The 19,107-nt window shown below is 35.1% G+C and overlaps 1 protein-coding gene across 1 annotated transcript in view; it reads left to right on the top strand.

The window, feature by feature from the left end:
• TIC22-III (Tic22-like family protein) overlaps positions 1-11,926 on the top strand; it is a 50,551-nt gene extending 38,625 nt beyond the window's left edge. The window contains exons 4-7 of the mRNA XM_010248828.3: positions 11,155-11,214; positions 11,304-11,384; positions 11,470-11,505; positions 11,578-11,926. Coding sequence (XP_010247130.1) covers positions 11,155-11,214; positions 11,304-11,384; positions 11,470-11,505; positions 11,578-11,679 — 279 coding nt within the window. The 3' untranslated portion in view covers positions 11,680-11,926. The remainder of the gene's footprint in view (positions 1-11,154; positions 11,215-11,303; positions 11,385-11,469; positions 11,506-11,577) is intronic.
• The last annotated feature ends 7,181 nt before the right edge of the window (positions 11,927-19,107 follow it).

The following is a 19,107-nucleotide window of genomic DNA, read 5'->3' on the forward strand; positions in this document are numbered from 1 at the left end:
AACTGGTTTCATTCAGAATTCTGTTTTCTGTGTTCTTTGGAAGAACTAGGCCGGCTGGTATAAGTTGTTTGAGTGCTGTTTCTCCTATTACAGTAATTAAAAAAGATTTTTTATTAATTCTTGATCAAGAATGGAGTTCAAGAGTCAAGGGGAAGGTGTTTTTGGGACTAGCAATTCTGGTAACATGTCTGAGAATACCTTTCAGATTACAATAGTTAAGTTTGATGGATCAAACTACCTAGAATGGGCTCAATCGGCCATGATGGCCATAGGAGGTAGGGGAAAACTGAGCTACTTGTTGGGAGATGTGAAAGAACCAACTAAGGAGGACCAAACTTATACCAAATGGGTTCAGGAGAACTATTTTGTTATGACATGGCTGTGCAACTCTATGCAGCCACATATCAGCCGGAACTATTTGTAGGTGAAAACAATTAAGGAAATCTGGGATGTCATGAAAGAGACCTACTCCCAACCCCTTAATGTTGCTAGGGCTTATGAACTGAAATCTGAGGTTAACAACCTTAAGCAAGGAGAGAAACCAGTCTCGGTTTACTTCTCTACATTGAAATCTTTGTGGCATGAAATTGACCACCTAGAAACACTTGAGTGGGAAAGTTAGAAGGATGCACAGACTTATAGAAAGCAGGTTGAGACTAATAGGGTTTTTGAGTTCCTAGCTGGTCTGAATCCTGAGTATGATATTCTGAGACAACAACTACTGACAAGAAACAGTGTGACCCTATCACAAGCCTACTCCTTAGTGCACAGTGAAGAGAATAGGAGAAAGGTTATGATGCAGCGTCAACCCTTCCCACCAGCCTTGGCAGCAGTCAAACCTAAGTCCGGGGGTGATATGGAGAGGGATATAAAGAAGGAAGACAAGCGGGATCTAGTATGTGAATATTGCAAGAAACCCAAGCATACTAAAGACACCTGTTGGAAGTTGCACCCTCATTTAGTCCCAGCAAAACTCAGGAACAAAAGGGGTAATGGTAATATGGCTGTTAGTACTGATTGTGCCTCCTCATTGGGCACAAAAGGCACACCCCTAGACACCCTAGCTGCTGTCCGGGCTGCCCTGACTCGGTTGGAAAAGGAAGTTGGCAATTCAGCTCAATCATCTCAGCCACCATTAGCTCCCACATCAGCTTTTGCTCATTTAGGTACTCGGGCTTCAACTTATCATGCTTCAACTCCAGGTAACACTGAACATTGTTGGGTAATAGACTTAGGTGCATTTGACCATATGACTGGCTTGTCATCACTGTTCACTACCTATCACTTATTTTCTGGTAGAGATAAGGTGTCCATTGCTGATGGTTCCCTTGTTCCCATTTCTGGCAAGGGAGACATCAAGTTGTCTAATGCCATATCCTTATCTTCAGTTCTGCATGTTCTTAAGCTTAATACTAATTTGCTTTTAGTCAGTAGCATTACAAAACATCAGAATTGCTCAGTACTTGGAGACAAGGAAGGTGATTGGAACTGGCCGTGAGACGAATGGGATCTATCTGCTTGGAGAGAGCTCACATTGGGAAGATAGTGAAGATAGGAAGTCTTTTGTTTCTCAGTTTGTTAGTCAGGTTATGCTTTGGCATAATCGGTTGGGTCATTTATCTTTTCGGTGTTTGAAGAGTTTGTTTCCTGATTTATTTGAGTTTGTTCATATGTCCAATTTGAGATGTGAGTTGTGAGCTTGCAAAGCATTGTAGAACATCTTATTCATTGAGTAATAAAAGAGGTAATAATCCTTTTGATATTATGCATACTGATGTTTGGGGTCTTTATCACATCACTGCTATGAGGGGGTACAGATATTTCTTGTTGTTTGTTGATGACTATACCCGGTTTTTTTGGGTTTACCTTATGCGTTCTTGAGATGACGTTCCTACTTTGACTTGGATCTTTCATCAGATGATTTTAACCCAATTTCGGATCAAAATCAAAATCTTCAGATCTGATAATGCGAAATAATACTTTGCCAACCAATTAGCCTCCTATTTGCTTGACCATGGGATTATCCACCAATGTACTTGTCCTCATACACCACAACAAAATGGGGTTGCTGAGAGGAAGAATAGGCACATATTGGAGGTGGCCAGAAGCATCATGTTTAACTCCAATGTGCCTATTCGTTTCTGGGGAGATGCTATTCTTACAGCAGTGTACCTCATTAATCGAGTTCCTTCATGGGTTCTTGACATGAAGCCTCCATTTACCCTCTTATACCCTGATAAAGACTTGTTTACTGTTCCCCTTAAAACCTTTTGGTTGTACTTGCTTTGTTCAGATTCTTGGACTTCATCGTTCCAAATTTGATCCTAAGGCCTGCAAATATATTTTTCTTAGTTATGCACAAACTCAAAAGGGATATTGCTGCTATGAACCCACTTTTGGGAAAAGATTTGTCTCTATGGATGTTACTTTCTTCAAGGATGTAGCCTATTATCCTCGGGTTTCTCCTCAGGGGAAGAGTAGTGAGTGTGGGGTTAACTCATCAGAAGTTCCTTTACCTGTTCCATTGAGTAATGAGGGATGTAATGGGGAGGGGTGTCAGAGGTGCCGGGATTTGAGAGTCTATCACAGGTGGTGGTGGCAGGTTGATTTCGGTCATCAGCAGTCCAGGCCAGCCCCAGTTCCTTCTGCGGATCCATATCCAGGTACTATAGTTTCTTTATCGGATCCTGGTTCCACTAAGATACCTTCCACTATTGAGCTCATACCTCCTTTGGATGACCTTGACCTCCCCATTGCAGTCCGTAAAGGCAAACGACGTTGCACCACATCCACAGCCCACTGCATTTCCCAATTCTTGTCCTATGATCACTTGTCCCCCTCTTACAGGTCCTTCCTCACATCTATTGCTGATATTCCTATCACCAGTACAGTGCAGGAGGCCTTGTCAGTTCCTAAATGGAAAGATGTAATGAAGGTTGAAATGGATGCTCTTCTGAGGAATAATACTTGGGAGCTAGTTGATCTGGTAGGAGTTGGGTATTGCTTATGAGAAGCCCTTAATGCTGTATTGTGATAATTAGGCTGCTATTAATATAGCTCATAATCCGGTACAACATGACAAAACTAAGCATATTGAAGTAGACCGACATTTTGTCAGAGAAAGGGTTTCATCTCAAGAAGTGTGTCTTCCGTATATCACCTCCAGCATGTAGCTTGTAGATCTTCTCACCAAGGCTGTTCCAAGGAAGAAGTTAGAGGCAGATCTATGCAAGTTTGGAATGACAAATATCTATTCCCAACTTGAGGGGGAGTGTAAAGAACATTGATGTGGACCCCACTGATGTGGTCCCCACAGTGTTCATATGGCAGCAATTCTGTTAGATATGATAGTGTTAGTTGGTAGTTATTTTAGCTTTATTATTAGTTATTTCTTATTCTTTTTGCCATGTAAGCAAGAAGGGAAATTAAGCCCTTTTACAGTTAGCCAATAGTTATAAATACTAAGAGAGGGTCAACAGAAATTATGACCTACTCTCTCTTTTCTGAAACTCTCTTCGTGTATTTCTTTTCTTCCTCTCTTCTCTTCTTCTTCTCTTCAAATTTTGCCATGTAAGCAAGAAGGGAAATTAAGCTCTTTTACAGTTAGCCAATAGTTATAAATACTAAGAGAGGGTCGACAAAAATTATGACCTACTCTCTCTCTTTTCTAAAACTCTCTTCGTGTATTTCTTTTCTTCCTCTCTTCTCTTCTTCTTCTCTTCAAATTTTCATCCTTTTTTTCTTTTCAATTCAAGACTGATTGTAGTCTAGATCGATTACTGAGTTGAGAAAGGGAGATGGTTTACAAGATACATTGGGTACATAGTTTTCAAGGCGCCAAGGCGAGGCTAGGCGACCAGGGGGCGCCTTGTCGCCTAGGCAATGGATTTTTTTATGTAGAAAACATAGTTCCTAGGGTAGTTCCCTAGGTACCATAACCATATTTCCTTAAGAATTATTCGTAACTTTCATAAGAGAAGTATAAAGTTCATGTTAAAGTAAAGAAAATCAACATATTCATGAGAAGAAAAAGAAGGAAAAGAAAATTCAAAAAGTATAGGGGCTGAACCCTTATTATAGTAGTAGCAGTAGTAGTGGTAGTAGAGAAATTTCAACAACTTCTGAAATTGACCATCCATACACTCTCCTCTTGAGTCTATATCAGAAATTTTAATGTTAGTAAAGAATTAGGTCTCAACCATAGCATGAAAGTGTTGAGAATATGTAAGAATATATGCGTGAACTAATGGTAGTTTAGCCCTTTTTACTTCTTTGTATTTGAGTTCCCATGTAAGGGAAACCTTGTACTTTTTTCCATAAGTATAAATGTCATGTTTGGGGTGTGAACAGTAACAATACACACTATTTGTAACTTACTCTCTTCTTTTCTCTTTCTTCATCTTCTCTTCTTCATTCTTTCCTTCTCTCTTCCATCTTCAATCTAACAACTTGGGAAGCAACTCCTAGACTCTTGGGAAGTGATGTTGCTATTCTACATTTCAAAGGTGACCTACTAATGTTAGACTACTAACAGATGATGTTGGTAGTCTGTATAGGTGGTGGTGGCAACACTTGAATCTGGTACAATTCAAATCACATTGATTTTAGGGATTTTTTGGTATTAATCTTGTAGCCATTTGAAGCTGGTGTGATTTGTTCTGATTTTTTCGAGCAAAAATTTGTAGAAAATTCTGGTGTAATTGAAGCATTTTTTTGCGCATAGATGGAGTTTTTCTATGTTAAACCTAGACTATTTGAGTCATTTTACTTATCAATTCTTTTTGATAAACCCGAAAGGGACTACACAAGACAGGGGTAGCACGTCTCCACATATCACGAAAACAAATTAAGGATAGAGACCAAGGCAGATCAGCAACATTATAGGATACAAACCCGTTCACTGATGTAGAAGCTTGATGGGCCAGCTAGTCACAGTAGTTTGATTTGCCTCCTGAAATACATGTCTGCCCTCCATGCCCCTTTCTAATTGCTCCTTCAACTCTCAATAGTCTTGGATGATGTTCCTTAGCTTCCATGGCGGGTCGAGGTTGTGTTGCAAGCAAGATATCACTACCTTTAATCGTCCTCGATAATGATGGGATGGTCCTTGGATTTTAGAGCCTAGTTGTGGGTTTCCCAAGTAGCCTAAGCTTCAACCAAGTAGATGGTTGCAGACAATAGATAATAAGTTTTTGTTAGACAGTGTATGCCCTTAGCTCCAATCAACATGATATACATTATGACATTTATTGCAAATGAATAAAGTACATATTTGATTCATGCTATTGTGGTGTGTTTCTGTAATACACTTAAACTGAACACATATGAGACTCGTGTTAGTTTAGGATCTTCACAGCCGTTGGATAGATCTAGGGAGATTTATCCTGCCAAGGCTGACACTGATGTGTCGCCAAGTTGGTTGGGGTGGCTTGTCTCAGCTGCCAGGGTGAGACCTAAGGTACATGCAGTGTGGGATTTCTTAAAACCCTAAATTAGACCAAATTACAATGATTGCCCTGGACTTTGGAGATAGATGGGCCAAACTAGAATGTTACACCTGACCCCTAGACTCAATTATGGTACTGCACTAGGTGTTGGATTGTGTTGTCTTTGATATGCCAATCAATGAAATCCTTAGAGGGGGGTTAAAACCTGGGTATGTTGGGGTAGTCCGAGAATTCATCTGAGTGGGTGATCATAGTGATAGGATCAGCCCCTTTGTCGGGCAAAGTGAATGATCGGGGAAATGCACTCTCTCTGATGGAAACCTAAACTTTCGGCAGTGGATTTCAAATGTGTTTGAAATTTGGTTTTGCAAAATATTTTTATATAGAGATATATTTATATATTATGGTTTCAAATTGTTTGCAAAAAGGTTTAATTCCCAAGATCCGTGTGAGTAGAGAGTGCAGCACTGTACCTTGCAATTGAGGGAGAGGTCCTCTCTTGTTGGGTAGTGTTTGATCATTAAGGGCTGAGAAGTTAAGTGTAAGACCATTGAGGGTTATACGTGATGGGCTAATCTTGCATCTACCCACAGTCCTTGGGCTTTCATAAGATGGCTGGACCCAAGGACCATTTAGTGTAAATGTTGGGCCCGTTAAGAGCCCATGGTGATGGACTCAGGGGTTGACTGTATTCAGCAGTGAATTCGGCCAGGCCTTGTAACAGAGGATAGGCTAAACCCATGTGGTTGATGTGTAGATCAATGATAGGGTCCCACGCCATACAAAGAGAGCCAAGCTAGCCAGCATTAAAAAGGAAGTGAGCCTAAAAGCTTAATGGGCCTAAAGCCCATTTTGAACTGGGTTAATTGGACTAATTAAATAGGGGCGAATCTGGGTATGGATCAATAGATAAGGATAAGAGGATAACTCTTATCCACTTAAAAAGTCCAGATCCAAATAGAGATTTGGATTAGTGAACTCCTAATTTGATTAGGAAAAAGCTAATCTTGATTTGCAGATAAGATAAGGAATTATCCTTATCACTTAAAGAGTTCAGATCCAAATAAAGATATCAAGAAACTCCTAATCAGATTAGGAGATCATGTCTTTGAGGCTATAAATATAGAACAGGGCAGATCTGAAAAACACACAACACAGAAAACAACTCAGTTTGACTGTTTCTGCCTTCAGTTCTTTCTCTCCTTGCTCTTGCCGCCCTACCCTGTTCGATCCCCATTTCTTGGAGCTGATCAAGATTTGATATTGATATTGTTTCTTACTAGAAAAAACAATTTTAAAACTGTGCTCACTACCCCATTCGATTCTTGCTGAAGAATCACAAGTTCTTGGTGAAGAACTACCTGCTGATCCTACCTCATCCTAAGCTGTGTCATCTTTAGTGGAGGGAGGATTTGGTACACTCTTTGGGCATGAACACCTGCGTTGGGAGGAGCAACTTTTGCGTGGATTTCGTATCAGGTATACATTTCCCTAATCTTGGTTTCAGATTTGGTCCGGTTTGGTTACAAGAACGAACCTTGAGAATGCAGTTTTCTAAATTGGGAATACGATTCCCGGATGGGAGTAAAAAAAATTTTGAAATTTTGCCCAACCTTCCTACAGGGTTTGGCCATCCATATGATGGATCTCCCATCCCTTCAGTTTTGAGGTCCAAAACTTCTCCAAGATGATATCTTGCAATGCAAGTCATCAAGCAAAGCATACCCTCAATAGACGAGGCATCAAAATTTATCTTTATCAATCCATATTTCAGAGGGTGCCATGCAATAAGATTCTAGGGCTTTGACGAGTCGACTAACCCCTTATCGTTACAATTAGAGTTCTCTAAAAAAGAATCACTATCCCTTTTTAAAACCATTTCAGGTGGGTTCGAAGAGTTGTTGGAGGTCTTCCTATTTCTATTCTTCCATATAAGCCATAGAATAGAAACACATCATTTGGATCCATAATAGATGGATCCATAAGCTGCCATATTTTTCGAGCCATAGAATATTTCTTGAAAATATGATCTAAATCTTCATCCTCACCACATTTGTCGTTTTACTTATCTAGGGTGATGAGGAAGTGGTTCCATGTTTTTTGAACCCTTGAAGATTTTTGGGAGATTTTCTTCTCCTATATTGTTGCCATTTAGGTTTTGGGCTGTTATTTGCCTCTTAGTAGAGTTTTTGACCCATTTTCTTGGGTTTATTGTGTGTCGGTCACTTGGTTGAGTGTTGGATTTTCTGTCGAGAGATTCATTTGACAAGGTATGGAGTCTTCCTTGGATGTTCAGATGACCTCCAGTGTGCTTCCGGAAATGTGGACTTCTAGTGGTATGATAACTATTATAAAGGTTGATTGGACCAACTTTCTGGGGTGGTCTCAATTTGCCAAGCTGACCATTTGAGGAAGGGTCAGCTAGGTTTCATTACCGAGGAGACTAAGCCTAAACCCAAAGACCTGAAGATTGCTAAATTGGAGCAAGACAATCGCATGGTAATGTCTTGGCTAGTTTGCTCTTTGCAGTCACACATAGCTCATAATTATATGTTCTTATCCATTGCCAAGGACATTTGGGATAGGGTCACTGCTACCTATACCTAAGCTCAAAACAATGCTAGTCTATCAGCTCTGTAGGGAGGCTTGTAGTATGTGTTAGGGCAAAGGACTGTAGCTATGTAGTTTTCCTCTTAACAGTCTTTGGGAAGAAATAGATCATTTGGAGGCCCTGGAATGGAAAGATCTAGAAGATAGTGAGAAGTATAGGAAATACATTTAGAAAAATAGGGTCTTTGATTTCTTTGTGGGTTTGGATCTTGAGTGCATACATTATATCCCTTATAGTTGCTTACTCCCTAGTGCAGGGTGAGGAGAGTAGGAGGGCTGCCATGATGCACCTTCATGGTTGAACGTTTTGCTTTCATGTTTTCAAGGCCCAGGTAGAGCATTAGCAAGCCCAAGGTTAATGAGAAGGTTGATGATGCGATTTGTGAATATTGTAAAAAGCCTAAACATACTAAGGAAAGATATTGGAAACTCAATCCTCATTTGAAACCTGAAAGGTTTAAGACTGGTAAGAAGGGTAAGGCCCACTTGGCTATGGTTGATAATGATGTTTAGCCCTTTGCTATTCCAGCTCTTTCCCATGACTCCTAATGTAATGGATAACAGAGTCTCTTGCTACACCTGGAGAAGAGTGGGACATCTACCTCAATTGGTTCTAATAATTCTTCTGATGCATATGCCGAGATAGGTATTTCTGATTAAAAAAAAAGTGCTAAGCATTGCACTTGGTTGTTTCTCTCCTAACAACATCTGGATTGCTGATTCTGGGGCAACTGCCCACATGATTGGTATGCATCCCTTCATATTTTACTTCATATAACTCAACCCTTGAAGTTGATTCTAGGGCTAGTTTCATTAGAACCTAGGAGTAGCTCCAATAGGTGACAAAATGAGAGTAAACTAAGATGGTTTAGTCACATGCATAGAAGATCACCAACAACTCCATTTAGAACAAGTGGAAGGAGCTAAAAGAGCTAAGGGTAAACCAAAAAGGAATGGGTAGAAATAGTAAGAAATGATTTAAGCACTAATAAATTAACAATGAATATGACTTTATAGAATGGTGGCAAAATAGGATTCATGTAGCCGGCCCCATATAGTTGGGATAAGGCATGGAAGATGATAAGGATGATATGATAAGTTAATCCCTGGGAAAGGCAAGATCGCTGTTGTCCATGGATATCAGACTCCAATTTTTGGTTTGGATGAAGTTAAGCTTGTCCACAACCTTTCCCTTGAATCTATCCTTCATGTACCTCAATTGCATAAAAACTTGTTATCTATTAGTTCCCTTACTAAATCTCATAGTTCTTTTGTGATTTTCTTTTCCACCCATTGTCTTTCAAGACCTGAGCACGGGGAGGATGATTAGAAGTGGATGTAAGGTTGATGGAGCCTACATTTTTTACCAAGTTTTAGAACAAGGGATGTTGTGCCAAATTGAGCCTTGTTCTAGTGAGAAATTGAGTCTTTTGAAATTATGGCATTGTTGTCTTGGACACATGCATTTTTGTTTTATAAAACTTTTGTTTTCAAATTTGTTTAGTTCGGTGTCAAACTTCAGTCCTCAATGTGAAGATTATCATTTGTCAAAGCAATGTTGGTGGTTACAAGTATTTCACTTGATACATATTGATTTTTTTTGGGTTAATTACATATTGATTTTCACTTGATAGAAGAAGTAATGTTGCTTTTCACTTGATACAAATTGATGGATGAGCCATATACTATTCGTCTATTCCTTGCATTGGTGGTTACAAGTATTTCATTCTCTTCATTGATGACTAATATTGGGTATACATAGCTCTACTTGATGAGAAGTCGGGATGAAATTCCTATTATTGTCTAGAATTTCATGGATATGGTAAAAACACAATTTGAGGAGAGGGTTAAAATAATAAGATCTAATAATCAATGTTTTTAAAAGGCGTGGGAGGCAGACACCTAGAGGCATGCTTCCAGGTAAACCTATTCATGGGCCAGGTAGCCTGATGGCCCAGTTCGGCCCAACTCGTTTATTTTTAGGCTTGGACAAAATTTCAGGTCTGTGGGATCGGGCTCGGGCTTTAAATACTAGGCCCAACCATTTTTTGGGTCGGGCTCAGGCTTTCTCAAATAAGCCCGACCCAGGCCCGAGTCCGACCTGATACTATTACATATAATAAAAAAGCATTTATGTTATATATAATAAATAATATATATATAATATTTGTTTCTTAAATTATTAATAAATATTAATTTACTATTAGGAAATACAAATTAGTCTATTAATTTATTAAATTAATATAATATTAGTTTATAAAAGTACACTGAAAATAAGACATTTTGTGTATAGATCGGGCTTCGAGCTTTATATAAGGGCCATTCTCGGGATCAAGATCTAGGCCCGATGGTCGGGTCGGGCTCGGGCTCGGGCTCGGGCCTGCACATTTTATGTTGATAAAGAGGCAAAGCCTGGCCCATGAACAGTATACTTCCAGGTGAGGTGCTCCCAAAATGCCGTGTGATGTATGCCAAAGGTGATGACACCTTTGAGGTGTACGCCTCAAGTGCAAGAGGCATATGCCTCGTATGCTTTTTTCATGAGGCGTGCTAGGGGCATATGCCTCATGCGCCTCATGCACACCTCATGTAAAAAGAGAAAAAAAAAAGAAAAAAAAAGAAAGAAAAAAAAAGGAAAGAAAGGGAAAGGAAAAGAAAGGGAAGGGAAAGAGAATAAGAGAAGAAAAAAAGTGAAAAAGAAAGAAAAGAAAAGGGAAGGGAAGGGAAGGGAAGATAAGGGGAAAGAAAGTGGGCTGAAGCCCCCCAGGCCCTCAGATCCCCCCCTAGAGGTGTGAGGCATAGTTCAGAACTAAGAGGCGTAAGGGGTGTCTTTCCCCTTATCTTTCCATCCTTCCCTTTGCCTTTTCTTTGTGTTCTCTTTTTTCTTTCTCTTTTTTTTTTTTTCTTTCCTTTCCCCTTCTTTTTTTTTCTTTTTGTATGAGGTGTGTGAGGGCACTATTGTCACTCTCATCTACACTTTGCAGACAACATTATAATTATATGTGAGACATAGAGATGACCAATTTACCATTTCTTCACTTTTCTGCATGAATTTCTTGGCTAATGTTTTGAACTTTCTCAAATTTGTTGGCTTCAGTCACAAAGCTTGATCTTGAGGAGTCAGAACAAGAGATATCGTCCAGTTTTCTTCAGAAAGGTAAGCCAGTAATTGTATCTACCCCTGCATTTTATTTTCTTAATCCTGATATAAAAATTAAATGTGTTCCTTTGCCCATACTTTTCAAGGAGGACCTAGATAAATCACTAGAAAGAGCTTCTCGCCAGCAAAACCAGTTAAATCCTGCATTCAAGCAAGGAGACATTCAGGTATATCTTTGATGTCTCTAAAGTTCAGTTAGTGTGATGAGGAAAGTCGAAGCTTTTTTTCTGATACTGTCCTGCTCTGTTGTAGGTTGCTGTGCTTGAGGAAATAATCAAAGGGATGAAGGTAAAGGATTCTCATGAAATGGAATCTTTGCATTTCTTCTAAAAATTTACTAATCAACTGACAATTTTGCAGGAGAGTTTGCCTTCAAAGTGGGAGGATGTTGTTTTCATCCCTCCTGGTTTTGATGTTTCAACTGATCTTCCCAAGCAGGAGAAGCTCATTGCAAATGCATAGTCATTAGCATTCTTGAACTACTGTAAGTTTATGTACTCTTCAATTGTCACATAAAGATACTTGCCAAGATACTGGAGGCATGGTGAAAAGAGTCAACCGTGTTTTTTCCTTCTTTTAATTTAATTTATTTTTTTTTTTGTGAAATATAGACATGATTTTGTTCTCCTGAAGTCATGATTGCATGTAGAGGTCGACTAGAAGGGTAAGATTTTCATAAATGTAATGGTTTAACTGATCTACCAACTGCAATCTGTTACACTATGGGGGCATTCTTTTTCTGGATTTTGAGGGGGAAAATTGGTCAATGGGATTTTGATGCCTATTGACCAAGAATTCCATATTCTTTTTTCAGATTTATGTGGGGACCAGGGAAGGTTTATTTTCTAAGGTATCACTTACCCGAGTAAGTGATACTCTCTTAGGTGGGTAAATAACTTTCCCACCTGGGTATCATAAGATATGACAAAATAATAAACTATTATAGTGGTTAATTAAAGCCATTATTCATATAAAACTGTAGAGGTATTAGCCAATAGCCATACAACGTACTGATATCATAGCATAGCAAAATTATGATACCCAGGTGGGTATCTTATGATACCCAGGTGGGTAAATAACTTTCCCACCTGGGTATCATATAAAACTGGGTATCTTATGATATCCAGGTGGACCACCTGGGTATCATAAGATATGACAAAATAATAAACTATTATAGTGGTTAATTAAAGCCATTATTCATATAAAACTGTAAATTATCCCATGAAGGTACTTTGCTCGTTACTGATCAATGAATGAAAAGCATATATATATATATATATTCTCTTTTTTTTTGAAATTTTTATTTTATTTTATTGATATCTAGCCATGTGGCACCATTATCCCCTTTACAAAAAGAGTCCCACTTCAATTCCTTTCTATTCTCTTCTCCATTTTTTCATAAAAAAGGAATTCTTTTAAGAAATTATGTCCTGTTTGGCATCATTATGGAGAATCAATTCTGGTGGTTTTTACAATTCTTCGGATGAGAATCATGTTTGGTTGTGCCATTTCCTAAAAATCAGACTATTCACAGTAGAAAAACTCGTCTGAAGGCCTGTTTCTTAGAAGTAAAACTTTTTCACTTCTAAGAATTTTATTCTCTTAACCCAAACAATTCTTGCAATGTCCTTTTATAAGTAAAACGAACATGTGACGTGAGATCAATTTATACATGAGAAAAGGGGTATTAATGTGATTTTGAATAAGAACATTACATTGACAAACCCTAACCCCTCCCTCTTCTTTCATCTTCTTCTTCTTGTCTTCTCAATGCCTCTCTCTCTCTCTCTCTCTCTCTCTCTCTCTCTCTCTCTCTCTCTCTCTCTCTCTCTGCTTAACGGCTACATGAAATCTGGTTGTCTTCATCGTTGGTGGTCATTCTCTTATCTTCATAATTTCAACCTTTATGATAACAAATTGCAAGAGGTGGATCTCAAGGAATCAAACTTGAAGCCAGTTAAAGCTAGGAGTGATGTGTAGATTGGGGCCATTCCTTCTATTGAAGCTTTGAATTGTAGTTGAGACTATTTGAACACAACAGAGGGCAATGAGGTGTGATGAATAACTATTTACAAGTTAGTTTTATGTGGTTGTCAATTCTAGAATTAATCACGCCAAATATCATTCTTATTCTGAGAAATAAGAATCAGAAACATTTATCAAATGCCTACATAGATTCTTAGAATCACAAGTCTAAATCCATTCTTTTTTGGATGATTATGAGATTGATAATTTTTCAGAATTGATTTCAAATACATTATTCTCTCCAACAATATCTCTAATTACTATTTGTCCTCTCCTCCACTTTCTCATCTATATCTGTCCAAAGAAAGTTCGAATTAAAAAGTTTAAAAACTATTTAAATATTATAACCAAATTATGTAATAACTTTAAAATGTTTATTAAAAATAAAAAGAATAAATATAATAGATTTAATAATATTTAGATTATTAATAATTTTAGATTTTTAAGAAATTTATAACAACATTATGTAATACGAATATAAACTATAATCTTATGGATTATTTAATTTAATAACTAAAAATATTTTTAAATTTTAACAAATAAAATTATTTAAATAATAAAAGTTTAAAAAATATATTACTTATATATTTTAACAACTAAATATATTAAATAACAAAATAATTAAACATAGCTAAATAATTATATAACAAAATATTTATATTACATAATAACTTTAAAATAAATAAAATTTAAATAAAAATAATTATAATAAATTTCATAATATTTGAATTAAAAAATTCTATTTTACAAAATTAATAACGAAATTATGTAAACATGGTGTAAATTATAATTTTATGAAGTATTCAATTTAATAAATAATTAATATTTTAAAGAGTTAAATAACGAAATTACTTAAATAACTAAATAGTTTTCGAAATAACTATATTTTAAATATAAAAAAATTTAATGACTAAATAGTATTGTAAATATTATTTAAATAACGAAAAATATATTAAATAATAAATTATGTAGTAATTTTAAAAAATTTATTAAAAACATAAAAAATACTTGTAATAGATTTAATAAGAATATAAAATATAAATAATTTAAAAAATTTAAATATTATTAAAGTAGTATAAACCGATTAAATATTTTAAAGGTATTGAAGCTCCCAAAGAACAAAAATATGTAATAATAGTAAATTACAATTATTTTTAATAGATATTGAAAAATAGAATGACAATTACAATTATTAATGTGCTAATAGTAAAAAATAGAATAACAAATTCAATCTATTTATATTATATATTTATATGCACTAAAATTAATATTTATTTTATTTTTAATAATTATTTATTGTTTATTTGTGATAAATATATTTTCAACAATTATGTATATATCTATTTTTGTTTTATTATGTAACAATAAATTTTCAATAGTTATTGGAGATTAAACTATTATTTAACTTTTTTAAATTTCATTTATTGAACTTATAAATTTTTTTCAATAGTTACACATTTTTGTTATATTTTATTAATTAATATTTATTAGAGATTAAACTATTACTGGATATTACACTATTGATTAATTTAATATATTTTCAGTATTTATTGTACTTTTATAATTATTGTATTTATTGTATTTTTATTATAAACTTATTTTCAATAATTATGCATTTTTACTATAAATTTTCAATAGTTATTGAAGATTATACTATAGTTATTTATTGGGGATTAGAATATTAATTTAGTTGAAATTAGTTATTGCTATTTCTGTATTGTAAAAAACATTAAAGTAATATATAAAGCATAAATAATTATTAATTATTTAAAAAGAAAATATAAAAAAAAATTATTTACTACAAAGTGGTCCATTTCTTCCTCTTGATTAGCGGGGCTTGAGTAATCGACCAATAGTAGCTCAACCTTTGGTCTCTTGTTATTGATGTAAGAATAGGATTGATATGTATGTATCAAGAAAATGAGCTAGGCTGTTATCCTCCCTTGGAATGTACTGACATGCCAAGTCTAGAAGGATGGCTTGAATTCAGTTAATGGACAAGAGAAAAACAACTCTTTGGCGGTACTCTGAAGTAGGGTTTGGAGTAACCTTCAACACACCTTTTATACATAGTCACTTCCTGTAATCACAATTAGGTCGTCAGAGGCCTTGGGATGATATCCCGGGGTGAATACTTATACGGTCAAGTTAGACAAATCTGATGAGGTAAGTATGCAAGGTAAAAGAATAGTTAATGCAAGTGTAAACACATACCTATTTATAGGGAGAATATTTGCCTCTCGGGACCGATTGGTTTGCAACATGGGTTTCGAGATAGAGGTCAATTGGACTGGATTTGGTTCAACCCGATCCAATCCAATGTGAGTTTACTTACAAATGGACCGGACTCAATCCAGTCTAAATCCAATACAAACTAAATTCAATCTAATCCATTAAAATGTAAATGGATTGGATTGAATCCAATCAAACCAGATGAAATGTCAAAAATTATATAAAAAATAGAACATATTAAAAATTACAAAAATATATTAAAATGAAGAAAATATAAAAATTACAACCATATACCTTTTGGTATTGAATGTACTTCGTAAAAGTACTTTTATAAAAATACTTTTGTAGAAGTGCTTTTACAAAAGTACTATCGTATAAGTGCTTTTGTAAAAATACTTTCGCAAAAGTACTTTCAAAGAAGTGATTTTATAAAAGTACTTTCATAAAAGTGCTTTTGTAAAAGTATTTTCGTAAAAGTACTTTCGTAAAATTACTTTTATAAAAATGCTTTCGTAAAAGTGCTTTTATAAAAGTACTTCCATAAAAAGTGCTTTCATAAAAGTACTTTTGTAAAAGTTCTTTTATAAAAAATACTTCTGTAAAAGTTCTTTTGTAAAAGGGATTTCATAAAAGTGCTTTCGTGTAAAAGTACTTTTATAAAAGTGCTTTTGTAAAAGTACTTTTGTAAATGTGATTTTATAAAATTGCTTTTCTAAAAGTGCTTTCATAAAAAGTATTTTTGGAAAAGTGCTTTCGTAAAAGTATTTTTCATAAAACTACTTTTATAAAAGTGTTTTCGTAAAAGTGCTTTCGTAAAAGTACTTTCATAAAAGTGATTTTATGTCGACTTCAGTTTTGATTGGTTTCAAATTGGACAAGGATTTAACCTCATGATCAGATTATTGGAAATTTGGTTTAGGTCCAATTCAGACCAATAAGAATATTGACCAACTTATTTTGGATTACCCCAATTCAATAATTATAATGGACCATCCAAAATCGGTCGATTGATGGCCCTATATCGAGACACTTGTTTTACTATGCCTTGACATGTTTGGTGTACATGGTATGATTTGGGGCCCCACTCTTAGTCTTACATGTAGGTTGGTTGGTTACATGAGATCACAACACGACGAGGTGGTGCCTAGATCATTACCATTTGTTCTAGTGCTCTTATCATTGAATTGTCATACCTAAAAGCACCGAATTCATCTTGTTAGTACAAAGATAATAGGTGATTGCTAAAGCTAAGGTGGATGAAGTGGTTTATGAGCCGAGGTGCTGAGTGAACACATGTTAGGAAGGAATTGGTGCCATATGTATGTAGGGACCGATGGTCTTACCTAAGAGGGGTGAACTTGGTAGAATTTTAAAAACTTAGGCCATGTTCGGTTTGCTGCTTTGGGTCTCATTCTCTTAATTCTTGCTCATTCTAGGCAAGAATGGGCAAGAATGAATAACATTAGAGTGTTCGGTTACAAAATTCTTGCCCAGGACCACATTCTTTTTAAAATGAAAAATCAGCCCCATAGCACAAAAATTAGCTCGCCTACAGCATGAAAAATAATCATGCTCCATCTTGCTCATTTCATTCTTTGAGGAAACTCTACCTATAAAACTGTTGCCATAGATGTTTACTTTTGATAAAGCACTTTTACAGAAATACTTTTATAAAAGTACTTTTGCATGAAAGCACTTTTACGAAAGCACTTTTATGGAAGTACTTTTATGAAAGTATTTTTATAAAAGCACTTTTACGAAAGTACTTTTATGAAAGCACTTTTGTGTAAATACTTTTATGAAAGCATTTTTATGAAAGTATTTTTATAAAAAACTTTTATGAAAGTACTTTTATAAAAGCACTTTTATGGAAGTACATTTATGAAAGAACTTTTACAAAAGTACTTTTATAAAAGCACTTTTATGAAAGTACAAAAACACTTTTAGGAAAGTACTTTTATAAAAGCTCTTTTACAAAAGTAGTTTTATAAAAGCATTTTTACGAAAGTACTTTTATAAACATACTTTTGCGAAAGTACTTTTACAAAATATCTATTCCAATTGGTAAACATTGATTATTGGAGACCTAGGCGGGCGGTTTGTGAATATTGGCACAGTGTTTTTTTTTTTTTTTAATAATGAAAATGAGCAACATAGGAAGCTTGCCAGTTTGAAAAGAATTAATTTTTAAGGAAAAAATGTTTGGTTCATAGCAATATTTTCTCATTCTGCCTATTTTTATCCATTCTTTTCCATTGAATTCAAAATCCGAATTTTTAAACTCATAACAAGTTAAGCTCAAAACACTTTCCCTTAAACTGAAACTGAGCCTTCTTGGTAATAAAGATCAAGATGTAGTGGAAGATTAGGCTTAGTCAGTTTGGTTCAATAACTAATTAAGAAGTTATTCTTAAATTAACCTTAACTACTAAACTAGAAACCTACAGCTACAAAACAAACAAACAGTATAGTAGCATGAGCTAAAGGATCAATAAATAAGAGCAATAATAAATAAGGATTGCTAACAAGTTGATAGCAATGCAAAGATAAATATATAATAGTTAAGAACTATAGCTTGCTATATACTTAGTTGTTCTACAGTTAACAAAAGAATAATAACATTGAACGTAACTGTAGAAAAGTAAGTAAAGGAGAGAGAGGACTACCCACAAACAGTATTAGAGATGCGGACCAACTACAAAATGATAGTTGAGATATGGACCAGCTATCCATCTATACTCAACTTGAGATTCAAATAGTGATTACTTTCTAATGAAATCTCAAGGACAAGTCTACTCCATCCCTGCCCCGACCCTAGTGGTGGGGTGGGTTCATGGCAAGACACCTATTCCTCATTGGAGATGGGGAATCCCCAAATTTTCCCCACCCTGAGGCAACCATCTAAAAATATCTAATATATAGATATTTTACAAATAAAATTATAAAAATTTGGGGGTATTTTAGGAATTGGATTATGGCAATTTGGGGGTATTTTATAAATGAAATTATGGGATCATACGATTATAAAAATATGAGGAAAACTTAGACATATTTTAAAAATCAATATTAAATCTATGGATATTTTACCATTGGGTTCAGGGAACTATATGCAAACCCGTCCCTAATTTAGGGCAAAAATATTTTCCTATCTCTGCCCCGTCCCCATTTAAGTTTTGAGAAAACTTATCCTGTTCAGGGTGGGGTAGGGTAAGGCCCCAGTTTTAAAGGGACAACTGTCATCCCCACAATTTTCATAATTTTCTATAAGTAATGAACTAACATTAAATTAAATAACAATAAATTACAATATTTTATTATAATTTCCAAAAAATTATTGAAATTGCTATTGATTAGTAGTAATGTATAGTAAATTAATCAATTACAATAATAATAAATTAATGTAAATTATTTACTTTTTAACCCTAAATTATTTACTATTAATCAAAGTAAATGTAATTATAGTAAATTAATGTAACTATGGTAAATTACATTAATTTTAATTAAAAGTAAACCATTTGTTGTTAATTAATGTAAAACCAGGTGTTGATGCTCGGATTGGCTGAGGTCAACATTGTAATTCGCTTCTCAAGCCGAGGTGAGGCTGAAAGGTCTGAAGCCCGGAGCCTGAGGTTC

Source organism: Nelumbo nucifera, chromosome 1 (genome assembly GCF_055504915.1).
Source record: "Nelumbo nucifera cultivar China Antique chromosome 1, China Antique-T2T, whole genome shotgun sequence".
Taxonomy (NCBI): domain Eukaryota; kingdom Viridiplantae; phylum Streptophyta; class Magnoliopsida; order Proteales; family Nelumbonaceae; genus Nelumbo; species Nelumbo nucifera.